General features: G+C 41.8%; 1 protein-coding gene across 5 annotated transcripts in view; it reads right to left on the bottom strand.

The window, feature by feature from the left end:
• Positions 1-2,829: 2,829 nt before the first annotated feature.
• TPPP (tubulin polymerization promoting protein) overlaps positions 2,830-26,839 on the bottom strand; it is an 83,296-nt gene continuing 59,286 nt past the window's right edge. For all 5 annotated transcript variants that reach the window (XM_089669445.1, XM_089669446.1, XM_089669448.1 and 2 more), the window contains 2 exons: positions 12,215-12,368; positions 2,830-3,591 (listed from right to left, as the gene is read on the bottom strand). In XM_089669445.1, coding sequence (XP_089525571.1) covers positions 3,394-3,591; positions 12,215-12,368 — 352 coding nt within the window. In that variant the 3' untranslated portion in view covers positions 2,830-3,393. The remainder of the gene's footprint in view (positions 3,592-12,214; positions 12,369-26,839) is intronic.

The raw sequence follows: 26,839 nt of genomic DNA, 5'->3' as shown, positions 1-26,839 counted from the left end.
TGTTCCGGTCCCTGTGACGTTGGGACATACAGGCGCCGGAACCGGTGGCAAATTTGAAAATTTTAAAATATTTAATTTTTTTTAAAACGATTATTTCATAGCAAAACATTGCTGTTTCAAACCATTTCACATACATTTTGTCCTGTCCCCTGCCTGCATTTTGACTGTTCTTTCTGCCTGGAAACTTAGAAAAGTCCATGGCGTCCAAAAAGCGTCCCTTTATGTCAAAATCAGTTTTAGACCGGCTAGAGAACAGCGATAGTAAATTAGAACCACTTGCAGAATTGAATGATAATGATTCGTGGGGGAAATTCGTCATCAGACACTGAAAATGATTCTGCGACTGAGCTCAGTGATGTGCGAACTTGGTGCTATATTTCAAATTTCAGTGTTTTTGGTTTGATTATATTATTTAATTAAATTTATTATTATTATATTATTATTTTTTATGAGTATTTATTAAATTATAATTTATGATTTCGTGTTTCAAGTTTTATCATACCCGGGATGTTTACTAGACTCTTGTTCGGACAGATTTCAGTGAGTTATTCCTAAATTACAGGCCTACAATAAAAAAAACTACATTAAAAAAAATGGTACCGCTTTCAGCACCAAAATTCTGAAATAATCATACCGCTAGGGAGGTTAAGGTAAAAAAACCTTCTGCCTTTAGAATCATTTTATTAAACAAATATAGCTAGCCCAAAAATTGTGTGTGCTTATGAAAGAGAATAAAAATTACAAAAACTGTAAATAGGTGATACATTAGGAACCTTTACAGCTATTTGGTTTATAGGGGTTACCGAATATGTGTAGCTTAATATGTGTGTGCTTATGAATTGTGCGCATTGTGTATATGGCTTTTTACATTTTTTAAAAATAGCCTATTATTTTTAAATGTATTATTATCACAATAGGGCACAGTAAAGACAGTAATGCAACTATGTAACAGTGAGATAAGCTGCAGCTTTTTCTAATGGAGACAATGGCGGTCCGTTACCCCTGATGCCTCCTCTGAATCCAATCTATGCAGATCAGGAACAGCGAGTTCTAAAGCTGCAGCTCACCTGACTTGTCCACTGACTTCATTGATCTCCTACCCCTGTCCATCCAGAGTTGCCATGCACAGAGGAGCCTAGTGTTCGCTGTTACATTCCATATTGCTTCGATCTAACAGAAGAAAGCCAACAGACCAATTTTACAACAGGCTTGTTTAACCTTTTGATTTCCATGATATCTACAGTAGTATGAATATGTATCATGAAATATATATTAAGATGAATAATCAATATTTATTATAAACTTTCCAAAAAACATAGACAGTTAAAAGGAACTTTTTAACAAATATAAAAAGAAATGACTGTACACAATTAATAACAATTATAATTAAGTGACCCACAATATAAATGATAATAAATTGAATAAATAAGAATTTAGAAGAATTGACATGAATCTGTCGATGTAATAAGCATGAGGGTCTGTTCACAGTCCTGTATATACAAATGCATGCATTTAATAGCTGTATCACCGTGTGTAGTGGGACTAAAGTACACAGGTATATGAGATCAGTTTGTGCTTTGCTTTTATTCCTCCATAGAGGTCATTGTGAATGCATAGTGAAGGCATCTCAAATGCCTCTATACACTAACCCTTAGGGTCCTTTCACCTGGGCATCATCAACTCAGTCAAGTTTTTTTGCTAATAAAAAAACAATGAATACAGATTTAGATTATGTCAGTTTACATCAGTTTGGACATCAAACAGACCTGAACAGACATGGATGTAAACGGATGATCATCAGTTTGTATCTGCCCGCCCATAGACATACCATGTGGTTCAGTCTGAATCCAGTTTATATCCATTTTTGCATCCATTTTTTTAATTGTTGCAGAAACCAATCAGAAGTGACAAAAGTATAAATAAAAAAATGTTTCTTGCCTTGGGGCCAGTTCATGCCTGAATCGCACAGGAACGCGGTCCAATCTTCAGCCTATTAATTTTAATGGGCTGAAAGCACACTGGATCACACAAGTGGTATAGCATTTACTACCATTAAAAAGCACTGCGACCAGATCGCATGGTACTGCATTACCATCAAGCAAAGAGTGCGATCTTCGTTTGGTGTTCTGGTGTGAACGAACCCTAAAAAACAGATATGAATGGAAGGGAAATAAATAGATGGTATCTGCTTACATCTGTCTATATTTGTTCAGCTCCATCTATAAGGAAAAGGAGAAAGGTTGCAGCCTTGTTCTGTTTAACAAAAACAGACCTGAACAGACATGGATGTAAACGGATGATCATCAGTTTGTATCCGCCCGCCCATAGACATACCATGTGGTTCAGTCTTAATCCATCTGAAAAACTGACAGACATATCAAACTGAATATATACATATAAAAATGCAGCGCTGTAAAATGATCAAATCATGCAAATCAGCACAATAATAGTCCTGAAAAGGTGCTCATTAATTCCTAGTGCCAATGGAAAGAATGCAAACTAACCAGAAGCGCATTTAAAATACGCATGTGTGTAAGAAATCCTGGAGATTCCCCTCTCTCCCTCTGGTCAGAAAATGGATATGTGCTGAAATGGATGACGGTAACGCCCTATTGTGGGAAAACGAGATCCTGCAGGTCAGGAAGCTCCCAGGATAGGATATTCCTCTTCAGTGGAACCAGGGCTGGGATTGAAATCTCACCAGAGGGAGAGAGGAGAATCTCCAGGATTTCTTACACACATGCGTATTTTAAATGCGCTTCTGGTTAGTTTGCATTCTTTCCATTGGCACTAGGAATTAATGAGCACCTTTTCATTACTTTTATTGTGTTGATTTGCATGATTTGATCATTTTACAGCGCTGCATTTTTATATGTATATGTTTTACTGAGGATTTTTATATGCGTTTATCCTGGATGTTCAGCTGCTGTTTCTTTGAGAGCGCTCACTGTGTGTCTTTTACCTATACAGATCAAACTGAATGCCTGTGTGAAGGCGCCCTTAGGTGTGTTTTTGCAGGCATTAAAAATGTATAAATAATCTGCAACACACAAAAAATGATGCCTTTACTGCATGACAAGAATGAAAAATGTAAATAAAATATTAGGGATATGGGAAATTTTTAAATGTGTGAACTGGGCCAGAAGTGTTTTACTCCCAGCTATCCATCATATAAATATGAAGTAACATGTTATTTACCTTTATTAAACTTTAGTGCTGAAAATTTCACACATGCATGGTAATTTGATGTGGCACTGCCATCTTTTTACATTAGGGGAATGTCTAAAAGTGATTCTCTTCTTCTACATGATTAGAGCTGATGTTAACATTAAAACATTGCTCACCCTCTACCATCTTTTGGCTGAAACCATACTGTTTACTGATATTTTTGTTCTATTTGCTTGCCCCTTGGACTTTCTGATCATATGTGCCTGCATGTTTGTAACCCGAAACATATCCAGATCGATCTACTAAATCTTCTCGTCCAGCTTTGCCCTTTCCTTTTCCTGAAGGGTCAAACCTTTCCTTGTGAGACCCCGTAAATTTAGACACATCTGTTAGGCGGGATACAGTTGGAGAGGACACTGCTTTCTGTGAAAATAGAAAAAAAATGTTCATTCTGGTAAGCCAGTGACAACATACAGCTCCAAAAACATTATTCCTCAATACACTCAAGTTTTTATTTTTTTCTTTTAAGTGAAATGTGTTTCTGTACTCTAACCTTAGGAAACACTGTTTCAATAAGTTCACTGCAATGGGCCTGGGTATGCATAAATATTTGTCTGCATGAAGATGGATATAAGAAATATTCTATTACAAATTAAAATAGCAAATGTAATATCAGACTGTATCTTGTTGCGGAAAGAAACAGCTATTTATGACAAAAAAGTTAATGATTTTAATCTCTGATCTAGAGGGATAAGAAAATTATGCAAAATAGAGGTGCTAGAAAGTAGTAGATACAGTAGTATCAGTTAATAGGATATAGTAGGTGGCGCTAAAGAAATAAAACGTGAAAAAGCATGTTTACAACTTTTCAATTTCTGAAGACAGACAAATAGCTGATAGAATAGATACAGTCAGGTCCATAAATATTGGGACATCGACACAATTCTAACATTTTTGGCTCTATACACCAGCACAATGGATTTGAAAAGGCACATATGCAAACTGTTGTAATTCCTACACCGTTCACCTGATTTGGATGTAAATACCCTCAAATTAAAGCTGACAGTCTGGAGTTAAAGCACATCTTGTTCATTTCATTTCAAATCCATTGTGGTGGTGTATAGAGCCAAAAATGTTAGAATTGTGTCGATGTCCCAATATTTATGGACCTGACTGTATAATAGAAACGTGCAGATTTGCTGATTTGGACACTGAATTTTGTATGTGTAAATCTAAACCTCTATAAATGAAATTTAAATGTAGCTACAAATGGAGAAGTGTTTATTTATCACTATCTAGTTCTAAATATATTTTATTATTCATATTACAAGACAATTCCCTTTGTGGAGAAAACAAATACAGGGGAAGCTCTCCTAAATGTTGTCATTTACTACTAACCATATACCTTATCAAGTGTGTAAATCTGGGAAAGTTTAGAGCATAGGGTGGTCCGCAATACTGAAACATTTCAGTATAGAATAACACTAAAAAACTAGTAGTTTTAGTCAACGTTAAAACAACTTAGGGTTGTGCTTTGTCTTATAGACTGAGAATTTGCAAACTTTATATCACAAAGCCTGAAAAAAAGACAAGTTGATCACTATAAATATGGATTGCTTACAGCAGGTGTGATGTGGTTCAGCACAACTGCAAGAGGTAACAATGTCATCATCAAAAATTTTAAAAAAAGGCCAATTTTTTTCTTTCAATTAATGGTATCCATACTTAAAGATTTTGTCTTCCATTCTATGTTCAGAACAGTAAAGATATTCTTAAAGTGCTACACTCAACCTAACTGGAGCAGGAAGATTTTCTATTCAATTGATGTTGACTTATTTTTACATAAATTTCTCATTGGATTAGTCATCATGTTATAGAATGTCTTTTGCAACCAAATGTGGTTTTACATTCGGTGTAGTGAGAGCTTCTTAAATTAATTTTGCAAAATAATTATTTTCAATTGTGGTTAAGTTCTACAAATAATAGGAGCATCTATGGGAGCCTCATGCACATCAGTTTACTCATGCCTCAACTTGGGGTACTTGGAAGAAGGTATGGTGAGGAGCATATGTGAGTTTGGGGCAGAGATGGCCTAAAAGCAAAAGTATAATGATGATGTGCTGGTCATGTGGAGGGGTAGTGAACTGGATTTTCAAAGGTTTTTCAAAAGAGAATCCATAATTGTTTGTTTTACATTTAAATAACTCAGAGATGGAGAGTTTTTGGATCTTAGAATAAAAAAGGTTGATAATTACGACCTCCACCTTTTGTAAGGCAACAGCAGGAAATTCTCTTCTCCACACGACCAGCCATCATCCCCTTTCAAATATATGGGGGGATCCGATAGGTGAATTCCAAGATTTACATCAAAACTGTACAGACCACATGTGATTTGATAAAGAGGTTTGTGACCTAAAAGAGAGATTCGAGGAAAGGTGTTAAAACCATTAAATTATTAGATCAGGCAGTAATAGAAAAACTATGCAAGAGAAAGTATGAGATTTTGAAAGATAGTGGGACCCTCCTGCTAAATTATTGCCAGAAGAACCAATTTTGAGGAACCAGTTGTTAAAGTGAGTACAATGCTTACAACTAGAGGAAAGTAGAATGGGACATAAAGACGTCATCTGGTAGATAGGAGTACAATTTTTGAGGATAGTTAAGGTCAGAAAAGATATTCAGTAACATATTTTCTTAATTTTAAGACCGAACAAGTGGAATAGAGAGTAAGCTGTCCATGTATCCATGTAGATTAATGAATATTGGTAAAATTAAAGGTGAGAATTGTAGAATTTGAGAGAAATATAGAAAAAAAGTTTCCTAATCCTTTAGCTCCTTGAACACATGAGACAATGTCAAGAGTGGACACTGGAATCAGATAAAAGTAATGTAGAATTACAGACTGAACATTTCTCAAACGCAGTCTGCTCAATGATATGAGAATTAAAATTAGTGTTTTTGTAGAAAACACATGCAGTTCCAGGTGATATACCAATCAACTAGTGTGAAAACAATTGGTTTATTATATAGTGTTATAGTGTATATACCTTTGAGTGGGAGGAGAGCTTATATGCACGATTGCCTATCTGACACAATGTGCCATCGCTTTGAAAAGATAGATCATGTGAATACTAACAGGCAGATGGTAAGAAGAATGGTGGAACCCAGCATACCTTGTTTTTTACGCATATCTGACCTGTAAATATCCTTACTACAATTTTATTATTATTATACAGGATTTATATGGCGCCAACAGTTTGCTCAGCGCTTTACAATATAACAGGAGACAATACAGCAACAATACAGTTCAATACAAGAGGAAAAGGAGGGCCCTGCTCCTTGGAGCTTACAATCTAAGAGGGAGGGGCTAGTGGTACAAAAAGGTAGTAACTGTGGGGGATGGACTGGATGGAAGAGTAGAAGATTCCATTATTAGCTGAGGGCAGGATAGGCTTCCCTGAAGAGAGAGGTTTTCAGAGATCACCTAAATGGGATGTATGTAGAGTATCCATTGGAGACATGAAGAACAATGTTCACAAAAACTGAAAGTAGCTATGGGATAGATATGGAGGAACAGCAAGACTATTCTTGGGAATTTATTGTTTGGACCATAATCTATTGCGGCAGCTGAGCTGGTTAATCCCTGTGCTCCACTGTGATCACCGTCCGAAAGAGTATGTTGATTTCACACTTTAATTGACTAAGTTCACTTCCAACTGCCTAGCATACTAGTGAGAGTGGAGTCACTGTTAAATGCATATAATGATATCTAAAGAAGGTAAAAGGACTGATCAGTGAATAGATATATGACTGTTGCAATGTCCCACTGTCAAAATGAGATATATGAAGACTGATCACTTGCAACATTTGATATGCTGCAGGATTTAATGTTTTGTATTTTTGCAATAAGAAAGATGATTCAAATCCATTATGAGTGCAGGTAAAGAGAGTTTATGGTGACGAACGTACTGATTAATCACACAATGATTTATATGCTGGGGGATTTAATTTTTTTTACAAAGTACCCACTTACATGTAGGCAAACGACCGCAAACAATTTTCAGCTGTCCTCCTGACATGCGGCTTCATGGAGTCCCAATATGGCGCGGACGCCGGAAGTGACGTCACCGCGTTCTGGAATAGACAATGCAGGGCACCCTGATGAAGTCACGTGATATTCGTGACGCAACGCGTTGGTACGTCCATTGTCTATTCCGGAACGCGGTGACGTCACTTCCGGCGTCCGCGCCATATTGGGACTCCATGAAGCCGCATGTCAGGAGGACAGCTGAAAATTGTTTGCGGTCGTTTGCCTACATGTAAGTGGGTACTTTGTTTTTTATCTTAATAAATTTGATATATTGCACTATGGAGCCTGTTTGGTTTATGTCTCTGAGTGGACGATAGAGGTGTTGCCAGAGCGGTGGAGTGCAGGAAGAGGCCTGGCTAAAGCTACCATCATTCCGGTCATATTGAAGGGATCAGCAGGAGATTGCCTGATTATCTGTTGAACGCTGGTTGGCCCTTGAGGTCATCGCAAGGAGGTGAGGGGGCACTCAGATTGGTTTGGGATTTCTGTGGCACGTATGACACATCCACGTGTTTGAAGAGTTCCTCACCTGTGTGCTCAAATTGGACTGTTATATCACCCCTTAGTCACTTACTAAGTGTGTGTCAATTTGCACCTTGACACCAGTGATAGATATATGTCATTTTATGCTTTCACCAAGGGGGTTGATTCATTTGTGCTGTTTTTATTCCTCTGTATGCATTGTCTAAGTGTATTATCAGCAGCGCTGCATCATTTTTTATATATTGATAGTGGGCTTCAGCCTGCTGTTGGCTGAAAACAGATCACAGGAGTGCAGAACGAACTGCACTCCTATGATTCATAAAAGTATAGCCAAAATAGCTTTGGCTATACTTCTCCTTTAATTTACCTTTGGCCTATTAAGTTTGCCTGGAACTGTCAAATAGAGACTTCTAGTTGATCTATTCTCTTGTTAAGGTAAGACTATAGCTATATAAAAAAGGTAAAATTCTATGTTGAAGAAAAAAATATTGGATGCAACTCGCATTCTATTCATATAATGTCAGTTACTGAAATGATAATATGTGTACCTTGGTTACAGAGCTGTTTTTATATTTATGTTATACAATGTGGTGTTGTCTTTGGTGTTGGTTCTTGGGCACACAGAAGGTGTAGGGGGGACGTGGTAACAATTTTTTAGAACCCTAGTATTTATATAAAATGTTTTATTTGTTTTTTTTAATTCTATACAATCGGAAGGCAGCAATGCACTACTGTATTTTTCGCTCCATAAGACGCACCTGACCATAAGACGCACCTAGGTTTTAGAGGCAGAAAACAGGAAAAAAAAATTCTGAACTAATGGACTGCAGACACAGTACAGGAGATGACCAGAGACTGCGGACACAGTACAGGAGATGACCAGAGACTGCGGACACAGTTCAGGGGATGACCAGAGACTGCGGACACAGTTCAGGGGATGACCAGAGACTGTGGCCTTAGTACAGGAGATGACCAGAGACTGCGGACACAGTACAGGAGATGACCAGAGACTGCGGACACAGTACAGGAGATGACCAAAGACTGCGGACACAGTACAGGAGATGACCAAAGACTGCGGACACAGTACAGGAGATGACCAGAGACTGCGGACACAGTTCAGGGGATGACCAGAGACTGCGGACACAGTTCAGGGGATGACCAGAGACTGTGGCCACAGTTCAGGGGATGACCAGAGACTGTGGCCACAGTACAGGAGATGACCAGAGACTGCGGACACAGTACAGGAGATGACCAGAGACTGCGGACACAGTACAGGAGATGACCAAAGACTGCGGACACAGTACAGGGATGACCAGAGACTGCGGACACAGTACAGGGATGACCAGAGACTGCGGACACAGTACAGGAGATGACCAGAGACTGCGGACACAGTACAGGAGATGACCAAAGACTGCGGACACAGTACAGGAGATGACCAGAGACTGCGGACACAGTTCAGGGGATGACCAGAGACTGCGGACACAGTTCAGGGGATGACCAGAGACTGTGGCCACAGTTCAGGGGATGACCAGAGACTGTGGCCACAGTACAGGAGATGACCAGAGACTGCGGACACAGTACAGGAGATGACCAGAGACTGCGGACACAGTACAGGAGATGACCAAAGACTGCGGACACAGTACAGGGATGACCAGAGACTGCGGACACAGTACAGGGATGACCAGAGACTGCGGACACAGTACAGGAGATGACCAGAGACTGCGGACACAGTACAGGGGATGACCAGAGACTGCGGACACAGTACAGGAGATGACCAGAGACTGCGGACACAGTACAGGAGATGACCAGAGACTGCGGACACAGTACAGGGATGACCAGAGACTGCGGACACAGTACAGGGATGACCAGAGACTGCGGAGAGCACAGGGATGACCAGAGACTGCGGACAGCACAGGGATGACCAGAGACTGTGGACAGCACAGGGATGACCAGAGACTGTGGATAGTACAGGGGATGACTGCTGACCTTTGGGGAGGTGGGGAGCGGGTACCTGAATTTGACAGATACCCGCTCCCACTTCCGCGGAGTTGTTCTTTCATCTTACCTGTTCCTCTATCCAGCCGCGCGCTGTCTTCCCGGCTTCTGTAATGTCGCTCGGCATGACAGCCGGGTGCCCAGTGCGCATGAGCGAGAAGCACTTGCGCTTTGTGATTGGTCTGGCGGCTTCTGGGATCTGTCATGTGTCCCAGGTGCCACCTTACCATTCACAAAAAGCACCGCTTCCTGTGCATGCGCACTTGGCACCCGGCTGTCATACCCACACTACAGAAGCCGGGAAGACCGCGCCGCTGGATAGAGGAACGGGTAAGATGAAAGAACAACTCCACGGAAGTGGGAGCGGGTATCTGTCAAATTCAGGTACCCGCTCCCCCCCCTCCCCAAAGGTCAGCAGTCATCTCTATAAGGTCCCGCTGTAGAGCTGAGCGGCCGGCCCGGTATTCTGACACGGCGGCAGTGGAAATACTGGACCGGCCGCTCCATAAGACGCACTGACATTTTCCCCCCTTTTTTGGGGGGAAAAAAGTGCGTCTTATGGTGCGAAAAATACGGTATTTTTCTGTGTGTCCTTTTGGTAGAAGGAAGTTCCCACTCAATTCGAGGTGTATGTGATAGAGGCAGCTTATAGTAGAAGACTACATGCACCTATGTCTGTATGAGTTGAGATATGTATTACAATGTGCAAGATTTTGTTAATTTTGAATGAGTCAATCATGTGGTGGCAAGGCAGGCACAAATTGACCTCAGATTTCAGTCATTCTGAATGACTGAAGGCCAAGGTCATTATGGGTATGCACCACTATTGACTACTCATTGTTCACATTTTGACCCTGGTGGCAGTTGCACATGTGCCTCATTCGTGCTGTGCACATGCAAATGTTTCCACAACCACATTTCGCCTTGAATACGTCATTCATGTGACAGCAGAGCATGTGCAGAGTTACCTTGGCCTTCAGTCAAGCAGAATGACTTAAGGCCAAGGTCACTCTGCACCTGTGCCACCACCACTAAACATTGCTCTCAATTTGGCCCTGGTGGCAGAGGCGCATATGCAGTGGTGGACTGACCATTCAAACAATAGGGCACTGCCCGAGGGCCCGGGGTCAGTAGGGGGCCCCATGAGATGTCCCTGGTACCTTTCATTGGCTTTTTCATAGGCTTTTTTTGGGTGTGGGCAAGGACACAGGGGCCCCATGATCCCCTATTGCCCGGGGGCCCCATGAGTTGTCAGTCCGCCCCTGCACATATGGTTCGGTTACACTGTACTCATGTAAATATATAAACTACAGTTCTGAGTACAGCATATTGTACACCTATGTGCAATCATCGATATATCTCTAGTTTCTTTGTTTGCTTTTCTTGGTGGGCTGACAAAGCTGAATAGCCTTAGGAGACCTTAAGGCTACGTTCACACCTATGCAGTTTGCATTTCATCCGTTTCTGCAGTGCGCTTTTGCACATGCCTTTTTAATTTTTTTTAACTTGTTGCTAGGCAGATTAAAACGCAAAATGCATCAAAAACGCACTACATGCTTTTCTGCTGCATCTCCACTGAAGTCTATAGAACTAAAAATGCAAAATTTTGCGTTGAAAAAGTCCCTGACCCTTTCCAAAAAATGCACCAAGTGAAAACGTGGAGATAGGAACCTGTCCCACAGGAAATCATGTTAAATGGACAGCTGTGCATTTCTGCAACACACGCATAGGTGTGAACCTAGACTAAGCTACAGTAATGTTGCTTACCCCATAGAGCTCCAAAAAGGAAAGTTTATAGGCTGAAGAGAACATTGTGTGGCTTGAACTGTATGTAGAGCTAAAACGTTTTTTTTTTTTTTTTAGTTTTTGAAAAAGTGAAGGGTCAAAACCCCAGATGTTTAATTTTTGCTGTGCTTCATTGGGACAATTTCCCTTCACTTCCTGTACCAGGGGCACACCAGTAGGTTAGGGTAATTTCACATAAAGATTGTTTTCTCTGGAACATGTGTCACCATTGAAAGATGTCCCTTCACCCCATTCTGGGGGGTGAGTGGATTTCCTCTCGCTTTCTTTCTTCATGACAGTGGTCATCAGGACAGATAGAGGGGTGAATATCTCCAATGGGGACACAGCAAAAACACTTTAATCCCTCCCAACTATATTCAAAACGAAAAAAAAAGGTTTTGCTCAGAGATTCACTTTAACAAAGATTTTATGCACTCTTAATGCTGAAGTGTTGTACTATAATAATACAAGTCAGCATGAGTAAATGTGTAGCAGAACTAGCAGCAGTAGCAGAGATACCTGACCAACATATTTTCATCCCAGAACAAGAGAATAAGGTGACAATAGGATATACAATGAAGGTAATTTTGGGCTGAAAGGTAATTTGTCTTTTTTTTTCAATCAAAACTAATATAATGAAAATTACAAGGTACATATTTTATGTACATCAGAATTGTTCAAACACTTGCTTACCGTAACACCAGCAATAACTGGAAATTTTCCTTCAATCAGCTTCTGCATCATACAAATAGCTTCTTCTTTTTCATGGTCCTTAAATCGTTTCAGAGCTAGTTCTTCAATCGCATCGTTGAACTGTTGAAAAGTTATTGTTCTGCAAGACTTTGCCCTAAAACAAAATGCACAGATTATTAGCAATAAAGTATACGGAACATTGAAAGAACTTAAAGGACATGGATGAATCCTTTGACATGCTGCATGCAAGAAGTGTTTAAGGATTTTCTATCTTTTTAAAATAAAACTGAAAAATCAGGTTTGGGAATGTGATGAACTTAAAAATTTTCCTGATTGCCAAGAGGATACTGAGAGAAATGTTGTGATGGATTTATTAACCTCCCTGGCGGTATGATTATTTCAGATTTTTGGTGCTGAAAGCGGTACCATTATTTTGCATGGAAATTTCGCGTTTTATACTGTAGGCCTGTAATTCTTAGGAATAACTCACTGAAATCTGTCCGAACAAGAGTCTATTAAACATCCCGGGGATGATAAAATTTGAAACACGAAATCATAAATTATAATTTAATAAATAATCATAAAAAATAATAATATAATAATAATAAATTTAATTCAATAATATAATCAAACCAAAAACACTGAAATTTGAAATATAGCGCCAAGTTCGCACATCACTGAGCAAAGTCGCAAAATCATTTTCAGTGTCTGATGACGAATTTCCCCCACGAATCATTATCACTCATTTCTGCAAGTGGTTCTGATTTACTATCGCTGTTCTCTAGCCGGTCTAAAACCGCTTTTGACCTAAAGGGACGCTTTTTGGACACCATGGACATTTCTCAGTTTCCAGGTATAAAGAACAGTAAAAATGCAGGCAGGGCGCCGGGCAAAGCACTCGGGACAAAATGTATGTGAAATGGTTTGATACAGTAATGTTTTACTATGTGATTTTAGTGATTTTTGTGAATGTCCCTTTTTGTAATTTTCAAATTTCCCGCCGTTCCATCCCCCGTACGTCTCGACGCTCGCAGAGGACGGAACCCAGATGAAAGATGCCGGCATCCGTCGGATTACATTGCCGGGGACACTGCAGCAGGGACATTGCGGGAGCGCAGGACAAGGTAAGTGACCGAGGGATCGCGGAACAGCGCCGCATGGTAAGCCCATGTGAAGCTCGGGGTTACCACTTGTGGTACTGAAACTTTACCCCGAGCTACACGGAAATACCGCCAGGGAGGTTACATGGCAATAGTCTGTTTGCTTTGCAAGGGAATCTTCCCCAGAGCTTGGTGAATGTGGTGTTTTGCAAAGAATACCCAATCAAACGCAAGGAAAATAAAAAGAAAAACACATTTTGTTTGCACATGATTGAATGATGGAAGTCAGCAGAGCATCAGCTCTAGGGAAACATTTCTTGCAAAGTGCAACTTACCTTTCAATGTGCACAGCCAATTGGCTTTTAGTAAATCAACCCCATTATGTACACAGGAATGCTTACCTAAAGGTTGAGGTACACACAAAGGAACCTTGGTTTAGCAGTAAATGATCAATTTCAAAATCAAACCTATTTTTTACACATACACTCTTTTGTAAATCTCAGGTAATTTAGTCACTACAGCCTATGAAGTATCAATCAACGGTACTGGGTTATTTTCATTTACTCTTCTGTAAGAGGAGAGATGAATAGAATATGAAAAGACTGCAATCTATATGTTCACAAGTAACATTGGTCTTTTGTAGTCCAAGAGTAATCCATACTGGTAGGGATACCAACTCAAATGCAGTTTCTTTTGCTAAAAGAGAGTGCAGAAACTCTTTTCTTCTTACCAAATTAAAGACTACTTCCAAACTCTTGGACTTCGACAACCATCAGAAGCGGCCTCAGTATCAACACACTTATGTCCATTGCAGGTACCTTGATCCAAACTTTAAATAGCTGATGTCACCTGGACATCACTCCCAATCACCTGCTTACCTAAACTCCCAGAGCTTCAAGTTGTCATCACAAAAATAAGTATTATAAACCATGTTTCTTGACTTTTTTCCTCACTTGCCTTTGGGCATTTTATGGGTTTCTCCATAATAAAGGTGGACACTTTCAGATTACCTTAGCACAAACTTTACCTCATCTCTTTTATCCTCCCAAGTGTTTAATTTCTTGTTTTTGGAGTATGCATTTTTGTACAATTACTGTGTTAGGAACATATCAGTTTCCTAGCTCCCCTTATCCCAGCGTACTATGGGCCATCTTTCCCACCTTTTGACCCCAAGGATAACTAGCCTATAAATCAGGGTAGATTTGAATTAAATCAAACTGATTTAAATCACGATTTAAATCACTAGTCAGTAAGGCTTGATGTAAATCCTAGTTTTCTACATAAAGACTAATTCTTGCTGGTATAACTTTAATATGCAAGTAGATGAAGATTTTTAGAATAACAACTTTTCATATTAGTTTTTTTATCCCCAGTTTAATAGGTTAATCATTCATGTTTGGACAACTTTTCTGTTGTACTTAGGAAGAAGAAAAATAATCATTACCTTAATAATAACAATTTAAATAGATTTATTCAACTGAAACAATAACATTCCAGCATATGTGATTTGCTTAAACATCCATGTTTGGTAACTAATTTGGCTAAACAAAATCTATATATTTGAAGAAACTTAGACTGTCAGCCCCTTCCTCCTCACACTTCGTTTCACTTTCTTCTTGTGCAGATCTATTCCACTCCAAACAATCAGAAAAATATTGTTTCTATTCTATTCACTGAACTTCTTGAAACTTAGCACTGAAGGGGTTGATTCTGTATTCATAGGTTTGTAGAAGTTAGGATGAAGGTCTTTTTCTTAACTCTGTTCATGTTATAACATTTTTGCTGTGAAGAAGAGGCATGTGATCTCCGCTGAGTCAAATTCAGTTTTGAGAACTGCAAAAGTAAACCGAGCATCTGTGATAATATCTTGTAGGCAGAGAAACTGCCCAATAATCTAACAAAAACCTCTGGAAGAGCATGACATTGTGAATGGATTCATGGAATTTATTTACCAAAAAAATTAAACATATACAGCCTTATTCTACATAATTAAAAAACTAATCTTTATTTCATGATGGAATAACCTTTGTATGGTAATATATTTTCCTCAAAAAGCATTTTATTCAAAAAAATCCGATTTAAATCCAAAAAATCCAATTTAAATCAAAAAAATCCGATTTTTTTGATTTTTTTTTTTAAAAATCATTGATTTTTATCCACCCTGCTATAAATTGAATATTGTGTATTGAGCCTGGCCCCTAAAATAACTTTTTTCCATCCATGCTCTGGTCACCTCTGATAGCTTAGAAGATGACTCCCTACCCCAAGTAGGGGGTCACCTTTATTAGTTGTAAAACAATTAGTAGGTGGGCACCCCCAGGCCTAAGAATTGATGTTATTGCTTGGCATACATTGTCATCATCCTGGGAAATGCTCCTATAGACTTTTTAGAGAGCCTCTTAGCTCTACCTCTTTTCCACTTCTTCAGTAACAACAGCTGGTCCTTACCATCTCCATTAAGGCTCATTTCACACTTGAGCTAAGCGTCCTTGGTGGCTTGTCAGGCTTTTTCTTTTTTTACTGTACTGACCAAAACATGCAACTTTGCACTTTTTCTTTTACTTCTCCAAGTGACAACCTTTAAGCGACACTACGCTCAGATACATTCAGACACCACTGAATATAATGTAAATCCTAGAGTCACTCCTGGTGAAGCCTCAAAATGCTCAGGTGTAAATAGTGCCTAAAGTATATTTAAAGTAAAAAAACTTATTTTCAGATAAAGTAGGAAACAAGTAAAACCGCTGCCATTTTTGTTTGCCACCTGGGTCTCACTAGGGAGATTTCCTTTCACTTTCTGTCCTGTAGACTCAAAAGGAAGTAATCTTTGCAATGTGCATAAATCTCCTCTTAGATAGCTGTCATTAGAACAAGTGTCCCAATTAGAGGATTTCCCCTCTCTTCCTGTATTGGTGGCAACTAAAAATTTTGGAAATAACCTCATTTTTATTCCTGGTGACATTGATGATAAAGACAATTACAGAGAGTAAGCTCCAAGTTGCTTAGAAGAGGTGTGGCATTACTAGTCCTAGGGTTCTGGTAACCCTATTAACCTATTGGTGTTCACAATTGATGCTATTTAACTTGCGCATCTTCGGGTGTGGTTTTCTTGGCAGCTTAACTTTGTGGCAGGCTGCAGCAAACGTAATGACGTCACATCAATCAAGCTCCGCCCTACGCGGAGCTTGATTGATGTGACGTCATTACGTTTTTTGGCTGCCAGCTACTGCGCATGTGCTGAGTAGCCAGGCTCGTTTATGTGATTGCTGTTATGCTGTTGATGCTGGTGTCAGCTGGGACACCTCTTGAGTAAGTGCAATGAGTACCTAATAAAGGAATTGGTTTTTATAATATTGCACCATGAAGTCTTTCTGTTTCTCTCGAGTGCTTGGCATTTCCCCCCATGGATACGTTTGAAGGTGGTCCTTTATCTATTGGAGAAGTGGATTTTCGATTAACTACAAAGTTTTTCATCCTGTTATTTCGATCGATGAGGATCGATGTGTTGTAGAGTTTCCGTTTCTGAAGATATATTTATGGATGATCTGCCATTATATTATCAAGGTTTTTTGGTGAAAATTTTTCATATTTAGACACTTTTTTTGCACAAAAGTTTTTTGCACTTAAAAGTTTTTTTAATTTTTTTTGTGGTATTGGCATATATATATTTTTTTCTGGACTTATGATTTGATGATTTCTTTTTATACACATTTACTAGCGCAAATTATTTATTTATTGGTACACTTTATATATGGTGATTTTTTGCAGCTGGTACACTATTAGTAAGTTATATAATTTTGACCATAGGCGCTATTATTAATTTTTCTTATTTTTAGTAATTTCTCTTTTTAGAGGGATTTTATAATTGGCAGCCATGGATATTTTTGGATATATGGAAAAAAGAAAAGTTGATCTTAGTGAAGTTTTCAATCCCATGGGTATTTCAAATAGTATGAATTTAGAAGAAAATTTCAAAAGTTTAAAATATCTTTTGGAGAAGCAAATTAAAATATGGTGGGATGTGAATACTTTGGAACTCTATCTAAAAGAGAAAATTACTCCCAGGAGGTTGAGATGGGATATACCTGCCAATGATGGGATGGATGATAGAGAATTAGTAGATGAGTGGTTTCAGTTTTTTAACCATTGTGAAAGCAGTTTATTGGAATTAATTATAAAAAGGCGACAGGTTAAATTGAGGAAAGTAGACTTTAAAATTAAAGAGTTGAAGGATGTGATGTTACCTTTTGCAGATACCAATGATTATAAAGATCGATCAAAGAATTTACAGGATCATATTGTTAAAGTCGATAAGGATACAAAAAACAAAAAGGTTAAAAAATATAAAAGAGACACTGAAGATTATAGGAATAATAGAGTGTATAAATGGCAAGATAAGATCACTACAGATGGGTGTGACTCCCAACTTTCTACACCTGAAAACATTATTATACCTAATTTAAAATCCCCAACGGTTAATCAAACCACTATATCTCCTCCTAAACAAAAAGTGACATTTCAGAATTCTGGCAATAGAACACCTGAAAATGTTCATGATAAATCACCTCATCAATATGAATATAATGGTAGACCTTCAAGAGGTTTTTCCAACTATAGAGGTCAAGGTGGATATAGGGGTAATGGATATAGGAGAGGAGGTTATCAAAACCAAAATTTTTTTCCATCGAGGGGGGGTTTTTCATACCATCACCGGGGGTGGAATATGGCACCAAGGGGTTACAGACCACAGGAGAAAGATTGGAGAGAACAAGGGAATTATGGCAGAGAAGAGGGAATAAGAAATACAGAGGCAAAAGAGGAGGAAGGAGACAAAAAGAGAAAAAGAGAATAATAGGGGCAGGAATCTATAACTTGAGTGATGTTATTTTTTCTGAAAGAGAAATTAAAGTTTTGGACCTTGGTTTGAAATATATACCTAGGACGAATTTAAATAAATTTGATGTTTTTATTGATTTGCAAAAATTTGTAAGAAAACTTAATATTAAAAATTTTTTTGAATTAAATAAATCTCAAGGAAACAATCCTACTTCATCTTCTCATGGTTTTCAAAATAGTGGTTTAAAAAATGCTTCTACATTTAACCCTAAGATTTCTGGTAATGCTTTTCTGGAGGTATTTAAAAATATGGTAGAAAATGAGATTAAGAGTATTAATGTTAAAAATTCGTACTGTATTCCACCAGATATAAAATTGGGTATTGAGGATCTTGAAAAGAGAAAGAATATAGTAATTAGAAGTGCTGATAAAGGGGGAAGTATTGTTGTTTTAAATAAGAATGACTATGAAAAAGAAATGAAGAGATTATTACAATCTGAAGACACATATAAAATTTTGCAAAAAAATCCCACTAAGAAACTTAAATTACTACTTAAGTGTATTATTAACAAAGGAAAAAAGTTGGGGGTATTAACTGAAAAAGAAGCAAAATATTTATTGATTAAACATCCGAAAATACCTACTATATACTATTTACCAAAAATACACAAAAATAAGGAGAACCCACCGGGGAGACCCATTGTGAGTGGGATAAATTCTTTATTTGCAAGAGTTGGTGAATATGTTGATACTTTTCTGAAAAACATTGTTATGACAAATAGGGCTTTTCTGAGAGATGGTGGACATCTTATTAACATCCTTAAAGAATTACATAATGTTGATAATTGTATGTTGGTTACTATAGATGTAGAATCTTTATATACTAACATCGATCAAAATGATGGAATTAATGCGGTAAAATGGGCCCTTAAACATAAATCACTCCTGAAAAGATCGCAGAGGAAATTTGTTGTTGAATTACTTGAATTTGCGATGAATAACAATTTCTTTTGGTACAACAACACTTTTTTTCAGCAATGTAAGGGTGTTGCCATGGGAGCTAAGTATGCTCCCAGTGTGGCAAATCTGGTAATGGATAAATGGGAGGAAGAAAGTATTTTCAATAAATGGCCAGAGATGGCGCTATACAAGAGGTATATTGATGACATTATAATGGTATGGGATGGATCGAGAGAAAAGCTCGATTCCTTTATGGAATATATTAATATGAACCGCTATGGATTGAGATTCACTGTTATGAGTGATTTTGAGCAAATTAATTTTTTGGATCTGGTCCTATACAAAGATAATGGCCAAATTTGTACCAAAACTTACTTCAAGGAAGTGGACAAAAACAGCTATATACCTATTTCTAGTGAACATCATCCAAATTGGTTATATAGCACTCCAAAAAGTCAGTTTACCAGATTAAAAAGAAATTGTAGCGCTAACAAAGATTTTTTCGACCAATCTGAGGTGTTAATTGAAAGATTTATAGAGAAAGGGTATGATAAGACCTTTTTGATTAAAGAGAGAAATTCGATTGGTATTAAAGATAGGGAGACGTTTCTTGGAAATAGAAAGGCTCATTTGGGATTTGAAAATAATGTACCCTTTATTACTAACTATAATATGCAATACAAAAATATTGAACGAATTTTTAAAAAATATTGGCCCATTTTGTTAAAAGATGATATACTAAATAAATTCTTATCTAAAACTCCTAAATTCATTTATAAGAAAAATAAGTCTCTTAGGATGAAACTGGCTCGCAATGTCATCGAACCCCCAAAAAAGTTCGATCTGTTTCCAAATTTAAATGGTTTATTTCCTTGTAGGAAGTGTAAAGTTTGAAGGACTGTAAAAGTTGGTAATAATAAAAAAAGAAAGTCATTCTGATCTTCATTTTCCAAAAAAGAATATGATATTAAATCCCTGATTACATGCAATTCCACACATGTGATTTATGTTTTAGAATGTCCATGTCATTTGAGATATATTGGGAGAACTGGGAGATGTTTAAAAACAAGAATAGGCGAACATATAAGAAACATAGTAAAAGGATTTGATAAACATAGTGTATCCAAACATTTCAAATTGGTACATAATTGTGATCCGAGCTTACTTAACTTTTATGGCAGCGGTTCTCAACCTGGGGGTCGCGACCCCTTTGGGGGTCGAACGACCATTTCCCAGGGGTCGCCTAAGACCATCGGAAAACACATATTTCCGATGGTCTTGGGAACCGAGACACCGCTGCAGTCTCCGGCGATGTGTGGGCGGGATGATACGCTGCTGTCACCTGGCCACACCTCCGGGATCGCTCAGCAGCTCCGCCTCCTCGCCGCTGATTGGCCACCGGAACTGTAGCTCAGGAGAGGCACACAGGCGGCCAATCACCGGCGAGGAGGTGGAGCTTGGAAAGGAGGAGCCGAGCGGCAGCGCGCGTACATCAAAGAAGACCGAGGGAGCTGCCGGAGCGAGTGAAGAGAGAGGCCAGAGAAGGAAGACAGCTGACAGGTAAGTGAGAGAGCGAGGCCAGGCTGGAGCAGGGGTCAGCAAGGTAAGTATCATTGGTGTCAGTGGGAGGAATAGTGCCCCATCATTTGTGTCACTAATACCAACGATGGGGCACTATTCCTCCCCCCACTGACACCAACGATGGGGCACTATTCCTCCCCCCACTGACACCAACGATGGGGCACTATTCCTCCCCCCACTGACACCAACGATGGGGCACTATTCCTCCCCCCACTGACACCAACGATGGGGCACTATTCCTCCCCCAACTGACACCAACGATGGGGCACTATTCCTCCCCCCACTGACACCAACGATGGGGCACTATTCCTCCCCCCACTGACACCAACGATGGGGCACTATTCCTCCCCCCACTGACACCAACGATGGGGCACTATTCCTCCCCCCACTGACACCAACGATGGGGCACTATTCCTCCCCCCACTGACACCAACGATGGGGCACTATTCCTCCCCCCACTGACACCAACGATGGGGCACTATTCCTCCCCCCACTGACACCAACGATGGGGCACTATTTCCCCCCCCCGACCCCAATGATGGGGCACTATTCTCCCCTCCACCACACTGACATCAATGATGGGGCACTATTCCTCCCACTGACACCAATGATGGGGCACTATTCCTCCCCCCACTGACACCAACGATGGGACACTATTCCCCCCCCCCCTGACCCCAACGATGGGGCACTATTCTCCCCTCCACCACACTGACATCAATGATGGGGCACTATTCCTCCCACTGACACCAATGATGGGGCACTATTCCTCCCCCCACTGACACCAACGATGGGACACTATTTCCCCCCCCCCTGACCCCAACGATGGGGCACTATTCCTCCCCCCACTGACACCAACGATGGGGCACTATTCCTCCCCCCACTGACACCAACGATGGGGCACTATTCCTCCCCCCACTGACACCAACGATGGGGCACTACTCCTCCCCCCACTGACACCAACGATGGGGCACTATTCCTCCCCCCACTGACACCAACGATGGGGCACTATTCCTCCCCCCACTGACACCAACGATGGGGCACTATTCCTCCCCCCACTGACACCAACGATGGGGCACTATTTCCCCCCCCCCCTGACCCCAATGATGGGGCACTATTCTCCCCTCCACCACACTGACATCAATGATGGGGCACTATTCCTCCCACTGACACCAATGATGGGGCACTATTCCTCCCCCCACTGACACCAACGATGGGACACTATTTCCCCCCCCCCTGACCCCAACGATGGGGCACTATTCTCCCCTCCACCACACTGACATCAATGATGGGGCACTATTCCTCCCACTGACACCAATGATGGGGCACTATTCCTCCCCCCACTGACACCAACGATGGGACACTATTTCCCCCCCCCCTGACCCCAACGATGGGGCACTATTCCTCCCCCCACTGACACCAACGATGGGGCACTATTCCTCCCCCCACTGACACCAACGATGGGGCACTATTCCTCCCCCCACTGACACCAACGATGGGGCACTATTCCTCCCCCCACTGACACCAACGATGGGGCACTATTCCTCCCCCCACTGACACCAACGATGGGGCACTATTCCTCCCCCCACTGACACCAACGATGGGGCACTATTCCTCCCCCCACTGACACCAACGATGGGGCACTATTTCCCCCCCCCTGACCCCAATGATGGGGCACTATTCTCCCCTCCACCACACTGACATCAATGATGGGGCACTATTCCTCCCACTGACACCAATGATGGGGCACTATTCCTCCCCCCACTGACACCAACGATGGGACACTATTTCCCCCCTCCCCCTGACCCCAACGATGGGGCACTATTCTCCCCTCCACCACACTGACATCAATGATGGGGCACTATTCCTCCCACTGACACCAATGATGTGGCACTATTCCTCCCACTGACACCAGTGATGGGGCACTACTCCCCCCACTGACACCAGTGATGGGGCACTACTCCCCCCACTGACACCAGTGATGGGGCACTATTCCTCCCACTGACACCAATGATGGGGCACTACTCCCCCCACTGACACCAAAGATGGGGCACTACTCCCCCCACTGACACCAATGATGGGGCACTACTCCCCCCACTGACACCAATGATGGGGCACTATTCCCCCCACTGACACCAGTGATGGAGCACTACTCCTCCCACTGACACCAGTGATGGGGCACTACTCCCCCCACTGACACCAGTGATGGAGCACTACTCCCCCCACTGACACCAATGATGGGGCACTACTCCCCTTACTGACACTAATGATGGGGCACTACTCCTCCCACTGACACCAATGATGGGGCACTACTCCTCCCACTGACACCAATGATGGGGCACTACTCCTCCCACTGACACCAATGATGGGGCACTACTCCTCCCACTGACACCAATGATGGGGCACTACTCCTCCCACTGACACCAATGATGTGGCACTATTCCTCCCACTGACACCAGTGATGGAGCACTACTCCTCCCACTGACACCAGTGATGGGGCACTACTCCCCCCACTGACACCAGTGATGGAGCACTACTCCCCCCACTGACACCAATGATGGGGCACTACTCCCCCCACTGACACCAATGATGGGGCACTACTCCTCCCACTGACACCAACGATGGGGCACTACTCCTCCCACTGACACCAACGATGGGGCACTACTCCTCCCACTGACACCAACGATGGGGCACTATTCCTCCCACTGACTCCAACGATGGGGCACTATTCCTCCCACTGACACCAACGATGGGGCACTATTCCTCCCACTGACACCAACGATGGGGCACTATTCCTCCCACTGACACCAACGATGGGGCACTATTCCTCCCACTGACACCAACGATGGGGCACTATTCCTCCCACTGACACCAACGATGGGGCACTATTCCTCCCACTGACACCAACGATGGGCACTATTCCTCCCACTGACACCACGATGGGGCAATATTCCTCCCACTGACACCAGTGATGGGGCACTATTCCTCCCACTGACATCAGTGATGGGGCACTATTCCTCCCACTGATACCAACAATGGGGCACTATTCATCCCACTGACATCAGTGATGGGGCACTACTCCTTCCACTGACACCAATGACATGGCACTACTCCTCCCACTGCAAAATTACAGTTATGAAGTAGCAATGAAAATAATTTTATGGTTGGGGGTCACCACAACATGAGGAACTGTATTAAGGGGTCGCGGCATTAGAAAGGTTGAGAACCACTGCACTAGATGGATGCTCACACCATTATTTGTCCTACTCCATGTTTAACCTATGGCACTAACAGAAGAGCATTAGAAGAGCATAAAAGAGCTGTGAAAAGTCACATGCCTGAAGACAACAATTATCATGGCAAATAACATACAATTAACATACAGTTATAGTAACTTTTCTAAAACTACTGTTGGACATCAAAATGAAACACATACAGATCGAAGAATCCATGTGAAAATTGATTAAAATGAAATTATGATGGTTTGGGTAATTTTTTTATAAGTTTATAAATGTTGATTTTTTTAAATAAGGATTTAATACAAGACACAAAAAAAGAAAGAAATGTTCCCATGGAATTGTAGTGGCAAAGATCTTAGTAAAGTATGCAAGAATGGTATAAAAACAGTAACATTTATTAGGACATATAAATAAAATAAAAATATTTGATGTAGGGGAGGCTTCCCGCACTCGGCGCCCCGCTGGAGACAAAGGCCGCGCTCCCTGCGCGTGGCCGGAGTGAGGGGGGCGTGCGTTGTTGCCCCGCTGGGCCCGCCATTGCCGGGGCAACCCGAAAGCATCCCGTGCAGCTTTTAAAAGGCCAGTGCGAGATCAGGCTCACTCTCTCTCCCTCCTGTGTTGTCCGCCGCAGCTGTTCCGTTGGGAGGTCCGGGTGGGGACCGGGTCTGCGCAGCCATCCTCGCTGAGTGCTCTGCATGAGACTCTCACAAAAGTCAGAACCATCCCAGGCACAGACCCCGCACCGCCAAGACCCTGCCGAGCCCCTGCAAGCCTGCTGTGCCCCTACCTGCTGAAGCCCGCTGTGCCCCTATCAGCTGATTACTGGGTCCCTGGGAAGCCGCCCCTGTCTGCTGAATGTTGGGCCCTGGGAAGCCGTCCTGTCTGCTGATCACTGGGGGCCCTGGGAAACCGTCCTGTCTGCTGATTGTTGGGTCCCGGTGCACACAGACCACCCGTGTCATGAACTTTCCCTGTTGTGCGCACAGACCACCCTTGTCCTGAACTGTCCCTGTTGTGCGCACAGACCACCCGTGTCCTGAACTGTCCCTGTTGTGCGCACAGACCACCCGTGTCATGATGAACTGTCCCTATTGTGCACACAGACCACTCGTGTCATGATGAACTGTCCCTATTGTGCACACAGACCACCCGTGTCATGAACTGTCCCTATTGTACGCTCAGACCACCCTTGTCATGAGCTGCTCCTATTGCACGCCCAGACTACCCTTACTTGAACTGCACCAGGGCGTGCCCAGAGTATAGCTACCTGGGATGCCCCTGAGTGCTTGAGCCATCGCTACCTGCTGAGTCCCCGTGAGCCTGATGTCCCTAGAAAGCTGGGTGGGAGCTGTGCTGAGGTCAGCCCCCCTAGTCAAGGTCCTGCTGAGCCCCTGTGAGCCTGTCGTCCCTAGTACGCTGTGTTGAGGCCAGACTCCACAGCCAAAGTCCCGTTGAGTCCCCGTGAGTCTGATGTTGTCCCTAGTAAGCTGTGTGGGAGCTGTGTTGAGGCCAGAATCCACAGCCAAGGCCCCGTTGAGTCCCCGTGAGCCGATGTTGTCCTCATTAAAAGCTGTGTGGGGGTTGTGCTGAGGTCAGACCCCATTGCCAAGGTCCCGCTGAGTCCCCGTGAGCCCAAGCGGACACCGTGGGTGTCCCTACAAGCCGCATGTCGCAGAGTGCCATGAACTGTCCTGATTGAGTGTCTTTCATAGTTCAATAAAGCTTTGTGTGTTCTCCATCTTCTTTGTGTGTTCTGTCCTGCCTACGCTTCCGTCACAGGGACTATGATACAATCAATCCCGTATGTATGTTGTCTTTAAATGGCAGCTGGATAGACTTGATAACTCATGTGATGCTAATGGGGTTAGAGCCCCAATAACTAACGGGGGCCAAAATATCATCCCAATTGCTCCAGGCTAAAGGTCGGGGGAACAGAGGGGGATTTCATTAATCCCTTCCTGGGAATTGCAACCTTGATAGGAGTTATTAATATTCACCCCATAGAGAATATCGGTCTAGAGGTGGGGGTAGTTATAACAAACACCAACCTCCATTTAATCAAGTGAAAACCCATTTGCAGCAAAATTATACCCCAAGGGATGAGGGAAATTGGCAACACCCCCCTATAAATAGAGGTTGGGGGAACACCAATTCACAAAAAAGCATACCCACACAGGAGTATAATGTAGTGACATTCAACCGATTCACTCCTTTGGAGGATGACAGGAGACATATGGAACATAGGGTTTTAAGAAATCATCCATCATCCTCTCTGGGTAATTTTAGACAACAGAGGAACCGTTAGTGACGTTGGCAATCATAATCAGGGTATTCATTGAGCTACAACATTGGGACAAAAGAGATGTATAGATGCAAGAGAGGGACCAGAGGGGGGAGGCGTTTACACTCCAAAAAGGAGAATAAATGGTAGTGGTATCATTAACCTTTGTGGTAAAACGTTGACTAAAGAGGAAGAGCATACCCTAAAATTTGCCCCACCTCGTAATTTAAATAAGTTCCAAACCTTTACTGATATCCAGAAATACACACGTAAACTTAATATTAAATGATATCTAACTACTAATCCAGTTAGACATCAGTCTTGTGTCTCTTCATGGTTTGTTCATTCTAAGTTGGCAAATGCTTCATTGTGCAACCCCCCCCCCCCCCCCCCCGGTAATATACCCTTTGATATTTCAGTTTTTCGGGACTTAGTCCTCAAAGATCTTGAGTCAGCATGGATCAAGAATATCAAACCGAGTAAAGACATCAGTCTGGGAATGGAAGAACTTTGTACAAGGAAAGATATAGTTATTCGTCCTGCCGATAAAGGTGGCGCGATTGTTATACAGGATAAAACTGCGTATTATAATGAGTTGGCCAGATTGTTATCGGATGAGGACACCTATATG

Source organism: Staurois parvus, unplaced genomic scaffold, assembly GCF_062004578.1.
Source record: "Staurois parvus isolate SC_StPar_1 unplaced genomic scaffold, SC_StPar_1.0 ptg000077l, whole genome shotgun sequence".
Lineage (NCBI taxonomy): Eukaryota > Metazoa > Chordata > Amphibia > Anura > Ranidae > Staurois > Staurois parvus.
The sequence above is the reverse complement of the archived record's forward strand: the minus strand, read 5'-3'. Positions and strand labels throughout refer to the sequence as shown.